The 25,786-nt window shown below is 41.3% G+C and overlaps 2 protein-coding genes and 1 pseudogene across 35 annotated transcripts in view; 1 reads left to right on the top strand and 2 right to left on the bottom strand.

The window, feature by feature from the left end:
- The window catches only part of LOC141279176 (uncharacterized), a 118,704-nt gene that overhangs the window by 57,228 nt on the left and 35,690 nt on the right, over positions 1-25,786 (top strand). For 16 of the 26 annotated variants that reach the window (XR_012333078.1, XR_012333086.1, XR_012333080.1 and 13 more), the window contains one exon: positions 1-25,786. This exon is cut by the window's left edge and continues 5,748 nt beyond it; it is cut by the window's right edge. Coding sequence is in view for 5 of the 26 variants with exons in the window: in XM_073807557.1 (XP_073663658.1) it covers positions 25,532-25,646 (115 nt within the window). In the remaining 21 variants the exon portion in view is untranslated. The other 10 variants (XR_012333087.1, XM_073807557.1, XM_073807559.1 and 7 more) reach the window with 3 other exon arrangements.
- LOC117313002 (MARCKS-related protein-like) lies at positions 6,685-7,282 on the bottom strand (annotated as a pseudogene).
- Positions 16,921-25,786, bottom strand: part of WIPF1 (WAS/WASL interacting protein family member 1) — a 114,657-nt gene continuing 105,791 nt past the window's right edge. For all 9 annotated transcript variants that reach the window (XM_019922541.3, XM_073807552.1, XM_073807551.1 and 6 more), the window contains 3 exons: positions 24,204-24,416; positions 23,355-23,468; positions 16,921-19,959 (listed from right to left, as the gene is read on the bottom strand). In XM_019922541.3, coding sequence (XP_019778100.1) covers positions 19,904-19,959; positions 23,355-23,468; positions 24,204-24,416 — 383 coding nt within the window. In that variant the 3' untranslated portion in view covers positions 16,921-19,903. The remainder of the gene's footprint in view (positions 19,960-23,354; positions 23,469-24,203; positions 24,417-25,786) is intronic.

Below are 25,786 nucleotides of genomic sequence, written 5' to 3'. Positions count from 1 at the left end.
GGCTGTGGAGGGTGGGGCCTAAGCAAGGTCGAGTTTGGGCTGTGGGCAGGGCCAATGCTCAGGACCCACATGGCTGCAAAAGGCCCTGGGGACTGTGGGGGTTTGGGCTTAAGCTCAAGGAACAGAAGGTGCCCAGGCGTGACCCCCAGCCCTGGTCTTGGAGAGCAGGGGACCTCACTTGGGGCCCAGTAGGCTTCCTGGGCTTGAGTGGGCAGGGCATACGCCCTCCTCTCCTGCTCCTCTGGTCTGGGAGGGCCCCTCCCGGCTCCCTCTGCTGATCTCCCAGGCCTCCCTCCTATGCCCCCAGGACCAGTGCAGCCAGGGGGGAGGGGGAGGGCTTGGAGGGCAGGGGACTGGCCTGGGATCTCAGCAGGCTCCCTGTGCCCAAGTGGGCAGGGCAGTTTCCCTCCCTCCTCTCCTGTTCCTCTGGATGGCTCTTCCTGCCTGACTCTCCTGATCACCCTGACCTCCATCCTATGCCCTCAAGTACCCACACGGCCTGGAGGGGGCCTTGGAGGGCCGGGGATCGACCTGGGAGCTCCGCAGGCTCCCCGGGCCCGAATGGGTGGGGCAATTGCCTTCGCTCCTCTCCCACTCTTCCCGGAGAATTCCTTCCACCTGCCTCTTCTCATCTCCCTAGCCTCAGGGACGCCAATCCTGTCTGGCCTCCACTTTTCCTCCCCCCTCAGTCCCCCTACATCCTACTTGTTCACTTTGGGGTTCCTCCCACCTCCTTGGGCATCAGAGTCCCTCACCAACGGCCGGCAGGCGTCCTAGTTGTGGGGAGACGCTAACTCTGTGTCTTCCCACACTGCCATCTTGACTCTGCCTCCATTTTTAGTTTTTTGAGGAACCTTAATACTGTTTTCCATAGTGGCTGCACCAATTTACATTCCTACCAACAGTGTAAAAGGGTTCCCTTTTCTCCACATACTCTCCAACATTTATTGTTTGTAGACTTTTTGATGATAGCCATTCTGACAGGTGTGAGGTGATACCTCATTGTGGTTTTGATTTGCATTTCTCTAGTAATTAGTGGTGTTGAACATCTTTTCTTGTGCCGGTTAGCCATCTGTATGTCTTTTTTGGAAAAATATTCAGATCTTTCTGTTTTTTGATTGGGTGTTTGTTTTTCTGATATTGAATTGTATTCTCTGTTTACATATTTTGGATATTAATCCCTTGTCAGTCACATCATTTGCAAATATTTTCTCCCATTCCATAGGTTGTTTTTTTGTTGTGTCCTTTGCTGTGCAAAAGCTTTTAAATTTAATTAGGTCTCATTTGTTTTTGCTATAATTTATATGGCAAAGAGTGTTCTGCCTCTGTTCTCTTCTAGGATTTTTTTGGTTTTCATTCTTACATTTAGGTTTTTAAACCATTTTGAGTTTATTGTTTTATTTGGTGTGAGGGGATACTCTAATCTTATTGGTGGCTGTCCAGTTTTCCCAGCACCACTTGTTGAAGAGGTTGTCTTTCCTCCACTGTATATTCTTGCCTTCTTTGTTGTAGATTAATTGACTATAGGTGCATGGGTTTATTTCTGGGCTTTATACTGTTCCATTGATTCACAGGTCTGTTTTTGTGCCAGTACCATACTTTTTTGATTACTGTAGCTATGTGGTATAGTCTGAAATCTGGGAGGGTTATGCCTCCAGCTTTGTTCTTTTTCCTCAAGATTATTTTCAGCGTCTTTTGTGGTTTCATACGAATTTTAGGATTATTTGTTCTACTTCTGTGAAAAATGTCATGGGTATTTTGATAGGGATTCCATTAAATCTGTAGATTGCTTTGGGCAGAATGGCCATTTTAACAGTATTCTTCCAATCCAAGAGCATGGGATATCTTTCCTCTTTATATCATCTTCAATTTCCTTCATCAAAACTTTTCAGAGTATAGGTCTTTCACCTCCTTGGTTAAGTTTATTCCTAGGTATTTTATTCTCTTTGGTGAGATTTTAAATGAGATTTTTTTTTTTACTTTCTGATATTTTGTTATTAGTGTATAGAAATGTAACAGATTTTTGTACATTAATCTTGTATCCTGTGACCTTGCTGAATTCATTTATTAGTTCTAATGGTTTTTGGGTGGAAGCTTTAGGGTTTTCTATACAGAGTATCATGTCATCTGCAAATAGTGACAGCTTTACTTTTTTCCCTTCCAATTTGGATACCTTTTATTTCTTTTTCATGTCTTATTGTTGTGGCTAGGACTTCCAATTCTATGTTAAAAAGAAGTGGTGAGAGTGGGCATCCTTGTCTTGTTCCTGAGTTTAGTGGGAAGTTTAGTTTTCATCATTATGTATGATGTTGGTTGTGGCTTTGTTATAAATAGCCTTTATTATTTTGAGATATGCTCCTGTTATACCCACTTTGATGAGAGTTTTTCTCATGAATGGATGTTGGGTTTTATCAAATGCTTTTTCTTGTCTATTGAGATGATCATGTGATTTTTATCCTTCCTTTTGTTATTGTGGTATATCATGTTGATTGATTTGGGAATATTGACCCTGGAATAAATCTAACTTGATCATGGTGTATGATCCTTTTTATGTATTGTTTGATTCAGTTTGCTAACATTTAGTTGAGGATTTTTGCATCTATATTCATCAAAGATATTAGCCAGTAATTTTCTTTTTTTGTAGTGTGTTTGGTTTTGGTATCAGGGTAATAGTGGCCTCATGGAATGAATTTGGGTGTGTTCCATACTCTTCAATTTTTTTGGAATAGTTTGAGAAGGATATGTATTAGTTCTTCTTTATATTTTGGTGGAATTATCTGTGATGCTGTCCCATCCTGGAATTTTGTTTGCTGGGAGTTTTTGAATTACCAATTCAATTTCACTTCTAGTGATCAGTATTTTCAAATTGTCTGTTTCCTCTTGATTCAGTCTTGGCAAGCCATATGTTTCTAGAAATTTGTCCATTTCTTCTAGGTTGTCCCATTTGTTGGCATGTAACTGTTTGTAGTATTCTGTTATGATTTTTTATATCTCTGTAGTGTCGGTTGTAATTTCTCTTCTTATTCTGTTTGAGTCCTCTTTTCTTCCTGGTGAGCCTGGCTAAAGGTTTTTCAATTCTGTTTATCTTTTCAAAAACCCAGCTCTTGGTTTCACTGATATTTTCTGTTGTTTTCTATCTCTGTTTATTTATTTCCTCTCTGATCTTTATTATTTCCTTCCTTTTGCTGACTTTGGGCTTTGTTTTTTATTTTTCTAATTCTTTTAGATGGTAGTTTAGGTTGATTATTTGAGATTTTTCTTGTTTATTTAGGAAGACCTGTATTGCTATAAACTTTCCTCTTAGAACTGCTTTTGTTGCATCCCATAGATTTTGGAAAGCTGTGTTTCCATTTTCATTTGTCTTGGGGTATTTTCTGATTTCCTCTTTGATTTCATTGACCCATTGTTTTTTTAGTAGCATGTAGTTTAGTCCCCACGTGTTTGTTCTTTTTCCATTTTTCTTTATGTAGTTGATTTCTAGTTTCATACCATTATAGTCAGAAAAAATGCTTGATATAATTTCTATCCTCTTAAATTTGTTGAGGCTTGTTTCGTGCCCTAGTATCCCAGTATGTTCTTCAGGATAGTATGTGGTCTATCTTGGAGAACATTGCATGTGCAGTTGAAAAGATTGTGTGTTCTGCTGTTTGGGGATGAAATGTCTTGTAGATAAATCTATTCAATCCAACTGGTCTTTTTTTTTTTTTTTTTTTTTTTTTTGGAATGGTTTTTATTTTGCTTAAGTACCCCTCCATTTTTTTTTTTAACATCTTTATTGGAGTGTAATTGCTTTACAGTGGTGTGTTAGTTTCTGCTTTATAACAAAGTGATACAGTCACACATATACATATATCCCCATATCTCTTCCCTCTTGTGTCTCCCTCCTTCCCACCCTCCCTATCCCACCCCTCTAGGTGGTCACAAAGCACCGAGCTGATCTCCCTGCCAACTGGTCTGTTGTGTCATTTAAGTGCTGTTGCCTTATTGATGTTCTGTCTGGATGACCTGTCCATTGCTCTAAGTGGAGTGTTAAAGTCCCCTACTATTATTGTATTATTGTCAGTTTCTCCCTTTACGTCTGTTAATATTTGCTTTAGGTGCTCCTATATTGGGTGCATATATGTTAAGAAGTGTAATGTCCTCTTCTTGTATTGATCCCTTTATCATTATATAATGCTCTTCTTTGTCTTTTGTTATAGCCTTCGTTTTAAAGTCTATTATTTCTGATATGAGTATTGCTACCCCTGCTTTCTTGTCATTTCCATTCATGTGAAATATCTTTTTCCATCCCCTCACTTTCAGTCTATGTGTGTCTTTAGCCCTGAAGTAAGTCTCTTGTAGGCAACATGTTGAAGGGTCTTTTTTTTTTTAATCTAGTCAGCCACCATATGTCTATTTTTTTTTTTTTTTTGCGGTACGCAGGCCTCACACTGTTGTGGCCTCTCCCATTGCGGAGCACAGGCTCTGGATGCACAGGCTCAGTGGCCATGGCTCACGGGCCTAGCTGCTCTGTGGCATGTGGGATCTGCCTGGACCGGGGCACGAACTCGTGTCCCCTGCATCGGCAGGTGGACTGTCAACCACTGTGCCACCAGGGAAGCCCACCATATGTCTTTTGATTGGAGCATTTAGTCTGTTGATATTTAAAGTAATTGTTGATAGGAATGTACTTATTGCCATTTTATTATTTGTTTTCCACTTGTTTTTGTAGTCCTTTTCTGTTCATCTTCTTTTTGTTTTTTCCCTTGTGGTTTGATAAATTTCTTTAGTAGTATGCTTCTGTTCCTTTTGTTTTTTTGTTTTTTGTGTATCCATTGTAGGTTTTTCATTTGTGGTTACCATGGGGTTCATATATGTTGACCCATCATTATATCTATTTGATTTAAACTTATGGTCATTTAAGTTCAAACACATTCTAAAACATCTACATTTTTTACTCTCCTTCCCCACATTTTGTTTTTTTAAATGTCATCTTCATGCTTATCCCTTTAACAGTTTGTTGTAGTTATAGTTGCTTTTACAATTTTTTGTGTTATAATCTACATACTGGCTTATTCAAATAATCTTCAATTCTTGCTATATATCTGCCTTTCCTAATGAGATTTACCCTTTCCTCTAGATTCTTCTTTTCCATTTAGAGAAGATCCTTCAAGGTTTCTTTTAGGGTAGGTTTAGTATTGCTGAATTCTTTTAGTTTTTGCTTGTCTGAGAAGTTCTTTATCTCTCCTTCTATTCTAAAGGATAATCTTGCTGGGTAGAGTATGCTAGGTTGCAGGTTTTTCCCTTTCAGGAGTTTGAATATATCATGCCACTCCCTTCTGGACTGCAAAGTGTCTGCAGAGAAATCAGCTGATAACCTTATGGAAATTCCCTTGTACATGACTCTTTGGTTTTCTCTTGCTCCCTTTAGAATTCTCTTTATCTTTAATTTTTGCCATTTTAATTATGGTATGTCTTGATGTGGGTCTATTTGGTATCATCTTGTTTGGGACCCTCTGTGCCTCCTGTAACTAGATATATGTTTCCTTCTTTAGTTTTAGGAAGTTTTCAGCCATAATGTCTTCAAATACATTTTCTATACCCTTCTCTCTCTTATTCTGGAACCCCTATAGTGTGAATGTTGGTGGGTTTAATATTATTCCAGAGATCTCATATGTTACTTTCATTTTTTTTCTCCTTCATTTGTTTTTCTGTCTGCTATTCTGATTGGGTGATTTTCATTATTTTATCTTCCAAATCACTTATGTGTTTTTCTGTGTCATTTAGTCTGATATTCATAGCTTCTAGAGTGTTTTTTTATTTCATATATTGAATTATCTATTTTTGATTGGGTCTTTTATATTTTCTAGTTTCTTGTTAAAATGATTTATGTTTAGATCAATTCTCTTCCCTAATTTGACTAGCATTTTTATTACTAATGTTTTGAACTTTTTTTTGTAAAGGGACGACATATATTCCTTTTCCAAATGTTACAGTAAAACCAGGTGGAAGAAAATGGTTTTAGCAGTTAGGAAAAAAAAAGTACACAGCTGGAGTTTGGCCATTAAAAGTAATTTACAACACTGAGAGGGGAAAAAAAAAGACGAGAAGTTGTTTCCCATTACAGACCTCCCCACCACCCCAAAGCTTAATACTTGCTTACCAAGTCAAAAAAGTGACAGTTGATTCACAAGCTGGAGGTTTGAACTTGAGGAAGGCATTTATAAAAACCCAGACAGGGGCAGTGTCCTCCCTAGCCCAGGGGCCACTAGGCACAGCACAAGAGATTACAAACTCAGCAGGGGAAGGCTGGACACTCAGGGTTTGGGAGTGTAGGCACCCCCACCTCTGGCTCAAGGATTTGGGGAGTAAACAAAACCTGCCTGGAAAAGAATTGTGGACGAAAACCAGCAATTGCCTTCTGCATGGATGGGGACAGGGAAGGAGGTAGGGCCAGGGGCAGGAGCATTTCACATCACTAACCTAACTTAGGAAACTGCAAGGGACCATCTTCAACTGCCTTAAGAGGAAGACCAGATGGATGATGGGAGAATCCACGAGAGGGAGAGGAGGAGAGGGAACGTGGCTAGGGGGCAACAGCCCCTTCCCTTCTGGGCACAGGAAGGCAACCAGGGCACCAGGTCCAGGCAGTGACCACAAGGACAGCAAGGACAGCTTAGAGATCACCCATCTGCCCCCACCCAGCTACTCATTCTGCCTGCCCACTGGTGTAGGGCCTCTCTCCGGCCCGAGGAGTGGATGGCTCTGTGCCTGGGGCCCTGCCTCTTCTGTGTCTCCTCCCTTGGAGGCAGCGCCAGCCTCTGCTCCTTTGGCCTGGGGCTCCTGGCTCTCGGGTAGCGGCAACCTTCCCTCCCTGGGCAGTGCCTTCCTCGCTGCAGGCACCAACTCCCCCCACTCCTGCCCTTCCTCTGTGGGTGGCGAGGCAGACAGATCATCCCCCCCACCGGCTTCCAATTTCTCCTGAAGGCCAGGCCACTCAATTTGGAAGGCTTCTTGAAAGAGAATGTCTTCTTCTTCTTGGGGGTCTCCTCCCCCTTGGCCTCAGTGCCCTGGCTAGGGGGTGCTGGCTTGATGGCAATGCCAGTGGCCCCAGCTGCCTCCTCTGTTCCATTCATGGGGGAGGGGGCGACTCCCCTTCACCTTTGGGGGATAAGTCTCCACTGCTTTTCACGCAGCCGTTCTTGTGGCTGTTCTCCTGTCCATTGACCTTTGCGGGGGAAGTGCCTGCTGCCTCCTTGGCGGTTACATTGCCCTGGGGAGCCTTGGAGCTCTGGCTGCCCATGGTGGGGTTCTGCTGGAGGGTCGCCTGGAGCCACCCTGGGCTTGTGCCACAGGAGATAGTTTGGTCAGGTGGGCCTCACCGGCGGGGGGGGGGGGGGGGGGGGGGTGGGGTGGGACTCGTGGCTGAGGGAAGGGGCCCCACTCCATGCCCCCCTCCCACTAGCTGTGCCGGCCCCACTCTGTGCCAGAATGCCACCCTGTTTTGAATTTTTTATCTGGTAAATTGTTTATTTCTGTTTCATTATTTTTTCAGGGGTTTTCTCTTGTTCTTTCAATTGAGGGTAGTTCCTTTTCCTTTTCATTTTACTTAACTTTCTCTGTCTATGAATTTAGGTAAACCGTTACCTATTGTGGTCTTAAAGAGGTGTTCTCATGTGGAAGCCTCCCTATGCAGAGCGCGTGTGCCCAGTGCCTTTGGTGGGAAGGCTGGAAGTTATGTGGATGCCAGTCATGTCTTTCCTCAGGTTGTGCTGGTTGCTGTCACCTGGTAGGCAGTGTGGCTGGTGATGGAGGAGCTAGAGGCTCACAGTTTGAGGTGGGACTTCCTCTCTGCTCGCTGGCTGTCATCGTCCTGTCAGGGGCGGGGTCTGATCCCTAGTTGCTGGAGCAGAAGCCCTGAGGGTCAGGCTTGCATTGGCTCTGTTCTGTTTAAGTGTGTATTTTTCCTTCTCCCGCACTGGGACCTTTGCCCCGAAGGAGTGGAGTGCTGAAGCAAGTGGGGCTTGTGCTGTTATAGAGGACCAGTGTGTTGCCTGTGTAGAAGTCTGCAGCTCTGCTCGATGCAGCCCATGGTTGCATCTTTTCCCTGGTCTTGGCTGCCCCAGATCTAGTGCTGTGCTGCCATGGAGTGAGTGGGACTGGAGCGGGGCCAGAGCATTGGCTCAGCTTGGGCTGGGGCATGCAGTGAGGCAGCTGTGGAAAATCTGGACAGCCACGTTGCTGTCAGAAGTTTGAGCTGCTTCTGGAGTGCTGCTTTGAGTGAGCACCAACAGTGGCTGCCACTGCCCCACCTGGACTATGTCCTGGGCTGCCTCTAAGTCCTTAGCTCAAGTCTTTACCCAGGTCCTGACCACCCTAGATCCAGTGCCACACTGTGGAGTGGAGTGAGGAGGGTCGAGGTATTTGCTTGAGTCTGTCTTTTTTTCTAAGATCAGGTCTTCCCTTGCTTTGGCTTATTGAAATGTCCTTGCTTCTATGAAATATAAGTATTTTTTAAAACTGGCAAAGAAAAAGTGGACAATGATATTATGTCTCCTCATTCAAATGTATTTACTCAGCCTTGAGTTTGACTTCTGGATCCATTCAAGATAAGTGGCTTGAGGTAAATTTCTAATTTTGATTTCACCACATGTAAAGTCACAGAGGTTCATAATAACACATGTAATATTTGCAAATAACATATTTGCAAAGACCTTAGCACACTTTGTAGTACATAGTAGATGATCAATAATTTGTGGTAGTTATATGAAAAATAAAGACAATAGATAAGTGTCATCATCCAGATAAGTAAATTAAGAGGAGTGTATTGATGGTATAAACTTACCATGTTTACACCACTGTGTTAGCTAAGTTTTTCCATTTTTCCATGGTGGCTTCATTTGGGACCTATCCATTCTTTTGGCTCCAAGAGTACGTCTAAGCAGTAAGCATCAAGGGGGAATTTTCCTTTCATGCACACAGCCAACCAAACAGACCTGTGTTAGCTGTGAGGAGCATTCCAGAACCAGTGGTAGAATGAGGTTGTGCCTACTGGCTGAAGTTCTTGTTGGATCTAGAATTTAAACTCACCTCTTTGGTTCTAGGACTAGTATTTCCTATTGTACAATGCAGATCTTTGTATTTCCAATGCTTAATAAATCATAGTTTTTTAAAATTAATTAATTTATTTTTGGCCACGTTGGATCTTCATTGCTGTGCGTGGGCTTTCTCTAGTTGAGGTGAGCGGGGCCTATTCTTCGTTGCGGCGCGCGGGCTTCTCATTGCGGTGGCTTCTCTTGTTGCAGAGCATGGGCTCCAGGCATGCGGGTTTCAGTAGTTGCAGCACACAGGCTTCAGTAGTTGCAGCTCGCGGACTCAGTAGTTGTGGTTCACGGGCTGTAGAGCACAGGCTCAATAGTTTTGGTGCATGTGGCATGTGGGATCTTCCCGGACCAGGGCTCGAACCCGTGTCCCCTGCGTTGGCAGGCAGATTCTTAACCACTGCGCCACCAGGGAAGTCCAATAAATCATAGTTTATCAGTGTTTGTTGATGATTTAAATGAATAAATGTGAAAATGCACCTAGGGGAATACAGTAGGTCCATAAAGCATTAGGGTTTTCTCAATTATCTGCTGCTATTTGTTTCAGGGACCTATCTGAAATAGATAGCATTTTCACAGGTGACCTTTAACTTACTAACTTAAGAAAACAGAAAACAGGAAAAGGGTGGGAATTACTCTTGACTAAGACACATTTGTGTTAAGTCCATGATGGGTATTACAGGTATTCTGACAGGCATCTTCCTGGTCAAGATTTAAGTTAAATTTGAGCTCGATGTCTAATAACATCCAGACTTGTTTCCCAGGCACCTCAAAAGTCGAACATGGGGGCCTCCCTGGTGGCGCAGTTGTTGAGAGTCTGCCTGCCGATGCATGGCACATGGGTTCGTGCCCCGGTCCGGGAGGATCCCACATGCCGCGGAGCGGCTGGGCCCGTGAGCCATGGTCACTGGGCCTGCGCGTCCGGAGCCTGTGCTCCACAACGGGAGAGACCACAACAGTAAGAGGCCCACGTACCGCAAAAAAAAAAAAAAAAAAAAAGTCGAACATGTTTTCCTAGATAGGTGACATTGTGGGACCTTTAACTGACAATAATGCAATGTGGGCAGTGCAATGACTGAATGATTTTAGAAATATTGATATCTATAGGCCACTCTATGAGTAGAGAGGAGGAAAACACTTTTGCTGTCTCATATTTATCTGGGATTCTCATGTCACTCTTACGGAAAGCTGGTGGCTTAAAGTTTTTAAGACATCCACTTTGTTCAGGTTCTACATCAGAAGCTAGGGAGGGCCATAATGCAAGGACAGATCCAGGTTTTGTGAGGCCTGAAGCTTTAGACAATTTAGGGTGCTCTATTGTTAAAAAAAACCCATACAATCATAAATTTAAATATTTGATATAAAAGTGAGTAATTAGAAGGGATCAGTCCTTGCAAGTAGAGGTCACAAAGCTGGTTTCATTAGCTTCCTGTAAATGTGCCTCTGTAATACTGGAAGCAACATTTTAAGACAAAGGGATTTGTGATAGAATGTTGATGGGTGGGGCATTTCCAAACATTTACCAGTAAGAGACACATGTATATGCTAAATGTAGCTCCAGAGATAGACATTAAGTGCCAAGTGCTCAGAGTGGAGGGAAGCCGGGTTGTAGGGAAGACAGCAGAGAAGGGGCCACTGTCAATTATGCATTCAGGAAGCCTTCAGTTAATTGGAATGCTTAGGGAGCTGGGAATCCTTGAGTTGACTTTTCAAATTAATCAAAAACAACAACAAAACCCTATCATTTATTGGCCATCAGAACTTTTTAAAAATACAGTCCTTTTCTTTTTTCCAATTTTCCTGTAGGTTTAAGAATTAAAAGAAAAAAATCAATCAATGTAATTTACCCACTGAGTTTAAGGAGAAAAGAAACCAAATAATTACTTAGAGGGGGAAAATAAAGTATTCACTTCCTGCCTTAATAGAAAGTCCTCTGTTGCTTGGGTGACTGAAGTAGCACCCGTGCCTGGTGGGAACAGGAATGCTGGCCTCCTTAACTGCCTCTCAGAGGTCATTTGACCGGTAGAATTATGGTGGGGACATTGGTTTGATTGTGGTGTAGCTGTAAGTGCTCAATAAAAATTCCTTGAATGGATGAATGAACCAAATGAATGGTTCCAGTTTGAACAGATAAGGACAGTTTTGAAAGCATTTTTTATTCCTAAGAATTCTGTAATTAAATTTTATCAGACTCTTTTGAATGCACTGAAAATTTCTTCCTGAATATGGCCTAGGTTTGACAGCGAAAGGATTAGGAAATGGAACTTTCACTGAGCGCCTGACATATGCCAGATATTTTGCTGATGTCTGTATATTTATTTAAGCCTTGTAACCATTTTGCAGTGGAGGAAAACTAGATCTCAGGACTAAAATAACTTGTCGGTGGCCTTCCAGGGAGCAAGTGGCAGAGCTAGGATTCAGATCCAAGTTTCTGTGTCCAGGGTTCATTCTCTGACTCTAACTTGTCATTTGACCTTTCTTTCCAGCAAATGTGAAAGACACATGAAACAGAGACTTTAGCTAGAGGGAGGAAGGATTATAAAGAAGGGAGTGTGGTGTGGTGCAGAGTTATGCTGCTTAGCCATCGGTAGTATGTGACTTGGGGTCTTAAATTACACATCTGTAAGATCAGAGGACTGGAGTTGATGACCTCTGAGTGGGGTGACCACATGGCCCAGTTTGCCAAGGCAGCCCTGATTTATACCAGTTGTACCAAGGTGACTATAATTAGCATTCCCTTCCACTTTCAAAAGTGTTCCACTGTGGATCGTAAAGTCTAAGGCTGCCCTATATATGAGATTCATTCCAGGTCTTAATTTCTATGATTTCAAATTGAATCTAATCGTTTCTTTGATTACTGAAGCAATAGGAATTTTCATTTCCCAGGCCCGTGAGGTGTGAGGGACTGATAGCACATTAAGTGACCTCTGTCTAGAGTTTGCTTTACATTTCTGATACAGATATTTTTTCTGATATTGCCCCTTTCCTTTAAAAGTACACTAGTTAGGGACTTCCTCGGTGGTGCAGTAGTTAAGAATCCGCCTGCCAATGCAGGGGACATGGGTTCGATCCCTGGTCCAGGAAGATCCCACATGCCGTGGAGCAACCAAGCCCGTGTGCCACAATGACTGAGCCCACGTACCACAACTACTGAAACCTGTGTACCTAGAGCCCTGCTCCGCAACAAGAGAAGCCACTGCAACGAGAAGCCTGTGCTCTCCAACGAAGAGTAGCCCCTGCTCGCCACAACTAGAGAAAGCCCGCACACAGCAACAAAGACCCAACTCAGCCAAAAATAAATAGTACACTAGTTCATCCCCTTCTGGTCAGTTTGGTTCCAGTTAATTTGGGATCATTATATAAATATTTATTTCTACTAATAGTGGCCATCACTTACTGAGTGCTTAGAATAAATCATTATTCTAAGCACTGATTACATTATCTCATTTAATGCACTTATTAATATAAGATAGTTTCTCACTTTCTAGATAAGGAAATTGAGGCTTAGAGCAATTAAGTGACTTGAAGGAAGAGGTGAAAGCAGGTATTCCTAATCTCTTAACCATTATACTATAGTAAGGTATGTATACAAACACAGAGCAGATAATTTAAAAAACTATCAGAATTGGAGACACAATGGTGGGTAGAAGGACTTGAGCTCACCTTCTCTCATGAAAACACCAAAATCACAACTGACTGCTGAACAACCATTAACAAAAAAGATTCAAACCTACCAAAAAAGATATTCTTTTCAAAGACAAAGAAGAAGCCACAAGGAGACAGTAGGAGGGGTGCTTTTGCAATATAATCAAAACCCATACCTGCTGGGTGGGTGACCCACAAACTGTAAAATAATTATATCACAGAGGTTCTCCCACAGGCATGAGAGTTCTGAGCCCCATGTCAAGCTCCCTAGCCTGGGGGTCTGGCATCAGGAGGAGGAGCCCCTAGAGCATTTGGCTTTGAAGGCTGGCTTGGTTTGAGTGCAGGAGATCCACAGGACAGGGGGAAACAGATTCCACTCTTGGAGAGCACACACAAGATTTCATGTGCACTGGGACCCAAGGCAAAGCTGTGATACCATAGGAGCCTGGGGCAGACCTATCTGCAAGTCTTGGAGGGTCTCCCGGGGAAGTGGGGGTCAACTGTAGCTCACTGGGGGGGCAAGGACACTGGTGGCGGATGCCCCAGGGAATACTCATTGGCGTGAGCTCTCCCAGAGGTTGCCATTTTAGCACTGAGACCTGGCTCCACCCAACAGCCTGCAGGCTCCAGTGCTGGGACACCTCAGGCCAAACAACCAGCAGGGTGGGAACACAGCCCCACCCATCAGCAGATAGACTGCCTAAAGTCATCCTGAGTTAACAGCTGCCTGACATCGCTCTGCCCACCAGAGCGACAAGACCCACCTCCACCCACCAGTGGGCAGGCACCAGTCCCTCCCACCAGCGAGCCTGCACAAGCCCCTGGACCAACTTCACCCATCAGGGGACAGACACCAGAACCAAGAAGAATTACAATCCTGCAGCCTGAGGAAGAGAGACCACAAACACAGAAAGTTAGACAAAATGAGACAGCAGAGAAATATGTTCCAGATGAAGGAACAAGATAAACCCCCAGAAGAACAACTAAGTGAAGTGGAGATAAGCAATCTACCTGAAAAAGAATTCAGAGTAATGATAGTAGATATGATCCAAGGTCTCAGAAAAAGAATGGAGGCACCAACTGAGAAGATACAAGACATGTTTCATAAAGAGCTAGAAGCTTTAAAGAATGAGCAACAGAGATGAGCAATACAGTAACTGAAATGAAAAACACACTAGAAGGAATCAAAGCAGAATAAATGAGGCAGAACAACGAATAAGTGAGTTGGAAGACAGATTGGTAGAAATCACTGCTGTGGAACAGAATAAAGAAAAAAAGAATAAAAAGAAGTGAGAACAGTCCAAGAGAACTCTGGGACAACATTAAATGTACCAACATTCGCATTAGAGGGGTCCCAGAAGAAGAAGACAGAGAGAGAGGGCCTGAGAAAATATTGAAGAGATAATAGCCGAAAACTTCACTAATATGGGAAAGGAAACACTCACGCAAATCCAGGAAGCACAGAGAGGCCCATACAGAATAAACCCAAGGAGGAACACACTGAGACACATATTAATCAAATTGACAAAAATTAAAGACAGAGAAAATATTAAAAGCAACAAGGGGAAAGCAACAAATAACATACAAGGGAATCCCTGTAAGGTTATCAGCTGATTTTTCAGCAGAAACTCCACAGGCCAGAAGGGAGTAGAACAATATATTTAAAGTGATGAAAGGGAAAAACCTGCAACCAAGAATACTCTACCCAGTGAGGCTCTCATTCAGATTTTATGGAGAAAATCAAAAGCTTTACAGACTAGCAAAAGCTAAGAGAATTCAGCACCACCAAACCAGCTTTACAAGAAATGCTAAAGAGGGACTTTCCTGGTGGCACAGTGGTTAAGAATCTGCCTGCCAATGCAGGGGACACGGGTTCAAGCCCTGATCCGGGAAGATCCCACATGCCACAGAGCAACTAAGCCTGTGCGCCACAACTGCTGAGCCCGCGTGCCACAACTACTTGAGCCCACGCTCCCCAACAAGAGAAGCCACTGCAATGAGAAGCCCACGCACCACAACGAAGAGTAGCCCCTGCTCACCACAACTAGAGAAAGCCCGCGTGCAGCAATGAAGACCCGACACAGCCAAAAATAAAAATAAATAAATTTATAAGAAAAAGAGAAATGCTAAAGAAACTTCTCTAAAAACCTTGCCGATAATCAAGTGTTCATAAAGACATGGAGCAAGAGGATGTCACATATGCTGCAGCACGGTAGAAATCAGTGCATCACCTATTAAAGTTGACCCGTCAATTCCATTCCTACACACTTATAGACACTAGCAAAATTCTTGCAAATGTACACCAGGAGACAAGTATACAATTATTTATAACAGCATTATTTGTAATAAATAAAAAGACTGAAAACCACCTGAAATTTCCATCAACAGTGAAATGAATAAATGTGATATAGTCATAGCATGGACTAACAAATAGCCGTGGACAGCAGCATGAAGAAGTCTCAGTAATTTTTTTTTCTTTTTTAAATTTATTTTTGGCTGCGTTGGGTCTTTGTTGCTGCGTGTGGGCTTTCTCTAGTTGCGGCAAGCGGGGGCTACTCTTTGTTGCGGTGCGTGGGCTTCTCATTGTGGTGGCTTCCCTTGTTGCAGAGCATAGGCTCTAGGCATGTGGGCTTCGGTAGCTATGGGGCATGGGCTCAGTAATTGTGACTTGTGGGCTCTAGAGCGCAGGCTCAGTAGTTGTAGCACACGGGCTTATTTGCTCCATGGCATGTGGGATCTTCCTGGACCAGGGATTGAACCTGTGTCCCCTGCATTAGCAGGTGGATTCTTTTTTTTTTTTTTTTTTGCGGTACGCGGGCCTCTCACTGTTGTGGCCTGTCCCGTTGCGGAGCACAGGCTCTGGACGCGCAGGCTTAGTGGCCATGGCTCAGAGGCCTAGCCGCTCCGTGGCATGTGGGATCTTCCCGGACCAGGGCACGAACCCGTGTCCCCGGCATTGGCAGGCGGACTCTCAACCACTGCGCCACCAGGGAAGCCCAGCAGGTGGATTTTTAACCACTGCACCACCAGGGAAGTCCCTCAGTAATGTTGAGGCGGGTAAAGTATGTCCCTGAAAAATATATTCAAGCAGTCAGCAAAAGATGAGATTTTGAAAACTGAGGAGTAAGTTAGACCAAGAGAAGAGAGGACATCGTAGTCATAGAGACAAGGAACAGCAGATGCATACCACCTCCCCCACTGCATGTGTCCCTAATGCAGAATTCTGGGTTTACCTGAATTCACTTCTGGATACCTTTTTTTGAACCCTGAGAAATTCTCTAAGTGAATTAATTGCTTGTTGGGAATAGTTGCAGGAGAAGAGTGAGGTTGGAAAGCCAACAAAAGAGATAAAGTTAGGAAAGGAATAGAGATGTTTACAATTAATTCCTGTCTAGGAAGACAGGTGGCGGAAATTATATCTTGTGCTTCTGCCTGCCCTCCAGTGGCATCCCCAAGGAGGAAAGGGGCAAAGGTCAAGTCAGTTATGCTTCAGTGTCAAGATTACCAAGACTGAAGGAAGCTACACTAACCTGGAGATTGGAGAGGGATTTTAGAAGTCAAAGACAACTAACTTAAGGTTTTCTCTGTGCTTTTTCCATCTCAAGCACTGAAGTAGGTTACTGTGTCTCTGAGATCACAATGGGAATGATCAATGGAGTTTTTAAAAGAGAATTTTTGTGTCCAGAAAGAAAGGTTATTGTAGTACAGCTTAGTACTGAATTTATTGAAGCTATAAATTAAGAATCTCAGTTTTTACAAATGTTTAAGTTCAGTTTGCAAATCATTTTTTTTTTTTTTATTTTAGAAATACAGTAATTGTCCAAAAAAACCCTCCAAAACAGAAAAACTATCAGGCCTCCTAAATTCCCATTGGCCTTTCCTTGTTTATCAGTGTCAGTGATAATCTTTGTAATTACATCTTCCATTGCTTCCACCATCCATCCTTTACTTCAGAGTAGAAGCAGCATTTGCCTCAAGGAAGCAGACTACAGATTTTGACTAAAATGCAAGTTCTCAGGAAATCAAGGGGATTAGAAAGTGGATGCACTGAATATTTACTTACTTTGTGGATCTTCTTCTTCTTCTTTTTTTTTGAGTTTGTCTTTCTTTACCAGAGTATAAAGCAGAAAACAGACACTTGCTTTTTCATTTATTTATATTTGTATAGAGAGTACTTAAAATAAAACCCACCAGATGACAGTCTTATCATTCTGCATTTATTTATTGTCTGGCTAACTTACAAAGACACAGATGTCTAGGGTAGGTCCTACCCCACCATATAAACTACCCTGATGACATAGGTACCAAAATGTGCATGTTTACATAATGCAGTGGTATGAAAAACATTTTCTTTCTTTACAGCCCCTGACTATAAATAGGGAAAAATTAATTTCATGCCAGAAAATTTTGGGCACTTTAACAGTCATCACATTTCTGCTACTAAAATAACAAAATTGGTATTACAAGTTAAACTATAAAGGCCTAACAGTTCTTACAAATATGCAAATAATCTGCTACTTAGACATAAAAAGTCAATTTCTTGCAAATCACCAAGTAAGGCACCACTGGATTAAACATTTTTCTTGGTTTTTACTAAATAAAATGCATATTGAAATAAATACTGAACACTGAATTTTAATACTGTAATACATTTCATTATAAAATATGTGAATATTAAGATACTGTATTGCATCTTGAATACATTTATCTGGAAATTTTATGGGGAAAAAACATATGTAAGCTCTGGTTTCAGGGAAGTAACTATTAATTTTTGTGATCTGCCATAGTTGACGATTTTAGCATAGAACCTCATTCAAACTTTGGGATGTGATTAGGTTTCTAACTTTCAAAGAAAGGGTGTACATGTATTAATGGAATATTCACTTAAAAAATACATTTTAAAACATCTCTATCCTGGATGAATAGCAACTTTGAGCTGTGACCCTGCTTCAAACTTAGGATGGTATCTGCAAAATTGGGATATATAAGGAAATTGGCCATACTTACTACACTTTACAAAATTCAGACCCATTTTCTTTGGGTCAGACTTTTCTCTGCCATATTTGCTAGGAAGGCCCAACTCCATCTTTTCTGAAGTGGGTCATTAGGCTTTATCATAGGGATTTTTACCAACTATTGATATCTGATCAAAGAATTCAAAATAAGATGCTGCTGCTATATTACCAAAATATTAGAGATTAAAAACTTTTTTTGAAAATACTTTGCCAAGCTTGTTACACCTTTATGTTTCTTGATTTTCTTTGGGTAAAGGCCCTCAAGTGAACGTATGAAAGACAAATTAATGGTGGTGGGCGGGGAACCCAAATTCTCTAATGTACTTAATAAGCCCAGGACTTTGGCAAGGAAAGTTATAAAAATACAACAGATTCAAATGGGCAACTTCATAAGTTATTAGACATCCCATTATTAGAACTCTAAGTTCTTTTGCTTTTATATAAATGAAACATTTATTCTATAAATAGGAATGCTTCTTTCAAATTTTTCTTTGGATTGATTTCTTGTTAGCATCTCCCAGTAATACATGAACAATTCACTGAAACCATAATACAAAGTTTAGGTAGATATACATATACATATATAGCTGTGAACTTTAAAAAAATAAGTAATGGTAAATTTTAAACATAATTAACCATATAAAACATCTAAATGGAAATCTTTTTTTCCAAGTGTATAGCTAGATTTAAAAGTCCCAGTAAAGTTTTGTAAACAAAACCATACAAAAAGGGCAAGGCTGGCTCATCCCTATGGTCCTCTGGGGGAGCTTTATTTGCATAGATCCAAGGCAAATGATTCTCCCAGAAAGATTCAAAACAAGTTCCCTCCAATTTCCTGCAGCAGTCTCTTTCTCTCAACCCCATAATCACCAGATTTAGATTTTTAGAGTTTTGTCCATCAACTCAAAACTGTCCCCTTCTTCCACATTTCTGATTTGCTACCTTTCCCTGACTTTCCCCACAACTATGGAGCCTATGAGCCTCCTGCCCTAAGGAGCACGCTGAGCTGGAGAGGAATGAAGCCACTTCCCATGCATAAGGCAGGAGGCCAACCGACAGATGAGCTCAAGGCAGCTGCTTCTAAGCCCCAGAGCCCCAACTGGCTTTCAGTTTCTCTCCAATGGCTTTATTCCACATGACTGTAAACCCTATTATATCAATTTCTGACCTTGGTACTGTGAAGCAACATCTGCATACAGATTTCCAGGGAAGAGGGAAATAAGGGAGAAAAATCTAAGGAAAGCTGTTTGCCAAACAAGGTGTTGGGTCCTAACTTTATTTTTAGTTACCTCTTGAATTGCTAAAGCTCATCTTGCTTTTTCGTTTTTTAAACAAGAGGTTTTTGCACTAGCCTCTATCTTCTGGACCTGTGCTGTCCAACATGGAAGCCACCAACCATGTGTGGCTATTGAGCATTTGCAATGTGACAAGTCTGAATGGAGATGTGTTCTAAGTGTAAAATACATACCAGATTTTGAAGACTTAGTACCAAAAAAAGAATATAAAATATCTCATTAAAATTGTTATATTGATTGCAGTTTGAAATGATATTTTGGATGTCGGTTAAATAAAATATATTAAAGTTAATTTCACCTATTTTCCTTTTTAATGTGGCTACTAGAAATTGTAAAATTGTATATGTGGCTCACACTATATTTCTATTGGACAGCTCTGTCCAAGACGGCCAAAGATTGGACAGCCTGTAACTGCAAACATTTCATATAAGCAACTTGCTTAGGTGGTCTGTGGTTCATGGAAACAGGAGGCCAAACATGCAAAAAAGGCATGGAAGCAAACAGCTCTCAGGGACCTTAATATCGTGATCTGTAGCAAAAAAGCAGTGAATGTTTGAATTTCATGGGTTGAAAGCTGGGACACAATTCATCGCTGCCTACTTGCCACAAAAGCCTATACTGATCCCCAAAGCAGCCAACAGGCTATAGCTGAAGCAAGCAATAGCTTTAAGAATATACACAATATAAAAAGCGAGGTGCATTTCTTTACTGCATACACACCCTGCACACATGCATTCCCACATCACCTCCCTTCTTCCCTATTGCCATCATGAAGGGGACAAGGGAAGGCAAGAGAAGGAGGGTGTGCGACTTGGACAGCAACAGCAGAAGGAGCTCTTGGGCTTGGGTGGAGAAGAGCAGGCAAGGATCACCTCGGGATAGGAGGAAGGGGTGGGGCACCCCTTTCTCTTCGGTTGGATCCACCTTGATGAAAAAATAGACAAAATATAAATTTTGGTTAGAAAGCTTATGTTCTCACTGTAAAACTTAAGAATGGTTGCAAAAGAACCCACTACACGCCCCCCGCCATGATCAAGGCTGTAAATAACTTGCACATGTGCATGAGAGATGAGGGGAAGAAGCAAGTAAGGATCTGAACAAATTTTACTAGAGAAGGATGACCTACCACTGGCTACCAAGTACTTGTGCGAACTTAAAGTTTTTAAAAAGTCACTTTTTTTCTCTTCACGTAGTATGTGTGATTATACATTACATATAATATATATATTATAGATTGAGAAAATACGGATGAGAAAAACAAAACAAAAATTCACCAATGCTTTTACCACCCAGAGATAACCAATAACATTATATGTATATTTTCCATATATAAACAGTTCCCTTTTTCCTTCCAAAAACAGGATCATATATAGTCCATTTGAACATTTTTCAAAGTCATTACTCTTTACAAATATAATTGTTAATGACACATTGCATTCTATTATATAAGTATACTGTAGTTTATTTATCTAATCATTCCCCTTTTTTGGGGCATTTAGATATCTTCTAATTTCTAAACAATGCTTTTTTGATAGCAGCCATCCTAATAGGTGTAAAGTGGTAGTTTTATTTGTAGTTTTATTTGTGTTTTCCTAATGATTAGTGATGTTGAGCATCTTTTTATGTGCTTATTGGCAAGCTGTATATCTTATTTCAAGAAATATCTGTGCAGGTATTCAACCATTTTAAAAATTGGGTTGTTTTGTTGTTGTTGAATTGTAGGAATTCTTTATGTATTCCAGATATTAACCTTTTATCAGATATATGATTTGCAAATATTTTATCCCATTTCATGGGTTTTCTCTTCACTCTATTGATAGTGTTCTTTTAAAAACTATGCATATTCATGGGCTGTCAGCATGCCATAACTAGGTTTAAAATCCATTCACAATTAAAAAATTCATTTGTCCCATGCACATTTTGTTTTGAGGATCTAACAGGTGTTAGGCATGAAACCAGGTGCTCAGATGCTGTGAGTAGGTCTACCAGGGACTTGAGTCAATGGAGTAGGTCTGCTAAGGCCACAGTTCTGATACTCAGGTGGACTGGCATTGATGGATTCCTCAGCAGGCCACCACTTCCCTGACAGCAACCAAAGTAGCCCACTTAGGGATTCCTGAGTTAGAACAAATCTCTGAGCAAGGGGAGGAGTTAGAGGAAAACAGTGGCAGTCCATTACCTTGCCTCTTCCTGTTTTTATCCCAACCAAGTCTTTTCTTGGGCAGGGACCTGAGGAAAGACTCATCTGTGTGTAAATCAGCTATCTGTCATGGAGACTTGACTGTCAATTGACACACCACAAATGTTGAGCAAAACAAGGGCTGGCCTTGTGCAAAGCTGCAATTAGGAGGCACTGTTCAGGGCTGTCTGGGTGCCCTACCAGGTAGTGGGCCTGGAGGCTGAGGCAGGTACAGGAGCAGGATAAAACCACTCCATAGTACTTTTTTTGTGTTAGAGAGATGATCCATTATCATTATAAAATATTAAACATGCCCAATGCTAGAAATATTTTTTTAAAGCTACAAAAACATTTTTGGAGGGCTGTGGAAATTAATTTACCGATCTAAGAAATATTTTTAAATGCTGCTGTATTTCAAGCTCTGTGCCACTTTCAGAAGATGCAGTAGTGAGCAGGGCCTAGTTCCAGTTCTCAAGCTGTGGACAGTCATAAAGACAGGAAGTTGGGGGGAAGGAATGTGTTCAGCTATTAAATTAAAAATCTAGAGGGGCTGGGGAGGATGGCTCTGTTATTGACGTAAATATACAAATAGCACAGAGTGGGGTGGGGGAAGAGAACTCGAGGATGCTGTTCCCACGTGAAGACTTTTTCACCAAAAATTTCAACCACCAACTCTTGTATGATAATTTTATTACAGTTATACCTCTTTTATTAGGCATCATCTAGAATGCAGTATTCCACATAAATAAGTTTTTCTAGGAATTAAACTTGTCCTTTCAAGCAGCAATATTCTATTTACTTCTGGCATTTTTTTCAGGGAAATTTTTCTAAAATATTTTCTAATTCTTTGAATTCTTCAACAGAAGCACAAAGCACAATTCGTCTTGTTCTTAATAACCCAACAGAAACAACTGTATTGTCCAGTGCTGTGATACCTAGCAGAGCTCTGTGTTCCTAGCTCCTCCTTTAACCCAAGACTGCCACCTATCTCTTCTCCCCGAAGTCAGTGATTTTGCTTCTAACCAACCTTGACTTCAGCTGATATTAATCTGCTCTAAGGCTGGGAACCAACCAAGCAAAAATTAAGAACTGTGTGTTAAGAAAGAGTCATTAGGCTCAGAGTACATGAAGGAACTCTGCTGGGCAATGAGGACAAGACTAGGATCATGTGACAGTTCTTTGACATGCTCAAACACTTTTTCTCCACTCATTTCTGGCTTGGGAGTTTGGTCTGAAGCTAAGGCTGTTCCAAGATGGGGCCTCATCAGTGATATATGTATATTTCATGCTAATTCTTCCTTAGTTCTATACATTTATTGTTGTGAAATATCAGTTTTTCTATTTCCTCTTCTTGTTCACGTATTTCTTTTCAGTAGGGGAAAACTGATTCACTTCTTTATGGTAGCATTACATCTATAAGGAAAAAAACAATCTAAATGTCCAATAATGGTAAACTAAATTATTATATGCTGACTTGATGGAATTCTGTAGAATAAAAACCATGTGATAAAATAGGGAAGTGTTTACTCAGCAATGCTATATAAATCTCATCAGCAAAACCCATACTCTATAATTATTAAACTATATAAATTAATCAGAATTAGATGGATAAAAATTAGAAGACAACCTAGTAAAATGAAAATATCTGTTATGTTATGTAGAGAGATTATGGGTATACTTAAAATTTTCATGTAATGCTCTGTAAAGTTATGATTATATTTAAACGATCAAGGCAGTTACAGTGAGTTTTTGTTATAATTAGACATTCTGCCAGTCTCAAAACTAGTAGGAATAGAAGATGGCTCTAATTGTGCCATCTTAGGAAGATCAAAATGGGGAAAGATTGTCCAAACAAGCAAAATAATAAAATTTAACCTACTAGCAAACTCAAGGTATTTTGAGCTTGTAATGACACATTAAAATAATCATTTCTCATATGCATTCTGGATGTCTCCATTTTCCTCAGTGAGTGTAGAAAGGGAGTTTACTAGAGTTTATATGGTTCCAAATCCAGGAGTGATTTCTCTGAAATCGCCCGACTCCAGGCAAGAGACCTGGATTTCCTATACAACCCTCAGTTGTGTATAACCCAGGCTACTCAAGTATGAAGGCATCCAATTGCCCTCGTAGAAATACTCACTCCGGCTTTCATTTCTTGCCAATTTACTGGGATAACTTTTGGTTGTTGGTACATATGGCTCTGGAGGTGGCAAATCAGAAATCGGATGGAAGAAGAATCTGCTTTCCCACTCATCTGAGGGAGAGAAAGAAACAATATCTTCAGTAACAGACAATCTTCTCGGAAGACTTATGTAACGAAAGGCACAGAATGAAATACAGAGAGAATGGCAGAGATCGCTTCTGGTTTTATGTCTAGAAGTTTAGAGAAAAGCCGGAAGTGCTACAAATGTCACTGATTAGCACAGCGATAAAATATAGTGGTCTGCATATCAAACCAAAGACAGATCCAGGTGACTTTAACTAGAGTGACTAGGACCCAGCCAGTCCCTCTCAGGAGCTGGGGACTAAGGTTTGGGATGCCTTTCTTAATTATTCCTTCATCAGTGGAAGGAATAACTAGGACCCTCTGATAACAATGGCAGAGATAAGCTGCTCAATATCTGCAGGCCATTGGGCCTCTTACCCACCATGAACTGTTCAGAAAGGTAGGTATAAGGTTAGCTACAAAAATGGTTCTTTTCAGAATTCTGGAACCTCTGGAAAGTTAACCAAAATGAGACTCAAACAAGGAACAGAGAAAAATGATCTGCCTTTTTGGGGAGTGGAGGAAGGGGGATTAGTATTTTTCATTTGAAATCATGGTGGGCCCTAGAGTGCTTAGATTAGTGCTGTGCAGTATGATAACAATGAGGGTCACACAAACACGAAATGTTAATGCAAACATACAAACAGACACAAACACACCTGCCATTCAACTGCTGCCCTACTATAGCTTGTACATTTCCAAGGAGCCGGGACCACACCTCACCTTCACATGAAGAGTCTTGGAAGCCGTTTCTAATTGATGTTGATGGTGGAGGTGGGGGAGGCACCCCAGTGCCAGGCCTGTCGGGAGGAAGCGGAGGCCGGGGCCCACTTCTGGGACTGTCTGTTCCACTCCTGGATGGCAACTGAGGGGTGGCAGGCAGGGCCCGAGATGTGCTGCCATTTCTGTTCATTGGAGGAGGTGGTGGGAGAGGGCCTGGAGCAAAAGAAAAATGACATTTAGTGCTATACCTTACACTGTACATTACTATCATCATGGTCATCAACATGCAATTATTGAGTGCCTGCTGGATACATGCCCTTTTACTAGGGAATGTGGAGAAATGGTGGAGAGTTCCTAGGAGGTTTAGCCAAGAAATGATTAGGCGCATATAAGCACAGAAATGCACAAATGTACACACATACGTGGAACAAGTGCACATTGATAGCTAAATGGCTGTTTGGCTTTGAGTTGAGATTGGAGGTGATGCAGTTGACAATGGTAATCATTTGTTTATATTGACAACTGTATACTTTAAAAAACATTTAAAATTCCTTTTAAATAGCTGTTGAACTAATTACTGTGACATGTTACTTATTAAGTAAATGCTGTTTTAAAAATAAGATAGTTATGAACTTATTTTAGGTCTCCAGAGGGACTAAGTTCTTTAAATGCATAGTATTACCGCTAATTATACAAGCATGTTTCTGTGATGCATATGATCTGTTTCCAGGCAGAAGGGGGATCAGGAAACCAAACATCAGTTATCCCGAGAACAGTAGGAGTTCCTTCTTGGTTCTTCCTCTCTGGGGAGTCAGATTAACAGAGGGAGTGACAATCAGCTAATCGATGTGCATGGCTGTAAATGCTGGTGCAGTATCCTGACCCTGTGCAGGCTGGTTGTCCTGTGGAACTTGATTTCCTGTCTATGAAAGAACACCTTTCTCACTGCACTGTTGCCAGAAATACTTAGTCAAAAAGCAAATAAAAAGTATTATATAGTATTTGAAACCATGTTTTAAAAATGCAGTGGTGTGGTATAATCAGAAAATTTTAAGTTCTTAGTAAATAATTCAAAGTAAATTCTTCTTTTTGATAGTACAAAGGAACATATCTTGCTTTTCCCATCCTCCAAATGCAGAGGCTGTTTGGGTCATGAGTAAATTTTTAAAAAGAAAAAAAGAACTTGAGCATCTCTCATGCAAATCAAAATGGCCTTAGTAATTATTCCTGACCTTCAGTGGTGTGTTCCACTAGCAACATGCTGACATCTTTATGTAAACACAATGTCTTATGGTGCTATAAGTATAAATATGTCTTGTTAATTACAGATTCAGAATCCAACTAGAGGACCTTAAAGTGAATGACCCACCCAGATCTCTGATGGAGGTGGGAGGCATGCCCAGCCCTGGTTCGTCTCCCAAGGAGTCTTCAGTGCCTAATCTGGTAGGGTTTATTCATTGCCCCATCTACTTCTCACTGCTGGAGTCCTAGTTAGTATGAGTAGATTTACTGGGGGGAGAAGTGGCTCACACGCTGTGGGCTTAATGGCAGTGGTAGTACCACCACATAACTGTCACTGAATG

The sequence above is a fragment of the Tursiops truncatus genome, chromosome 7, assembly GCF_011762595.2.
Source record: "Tursiops truncatus isolate mTurTru1 chromosome 7, mTurTru1.mat.Y, whole genome shotgun sequence".
Lineage (NCBI taxonomy): Eukaryota > Metazoa > Chordata > Mammalia > Artiodactyla > Delphinidae > Tursiops > Tursiops truncatus.
Note: the sequence above shows the minus strand (reverse complement) of the source record. Positions and strands in the feature narration are given on the sequence as shown.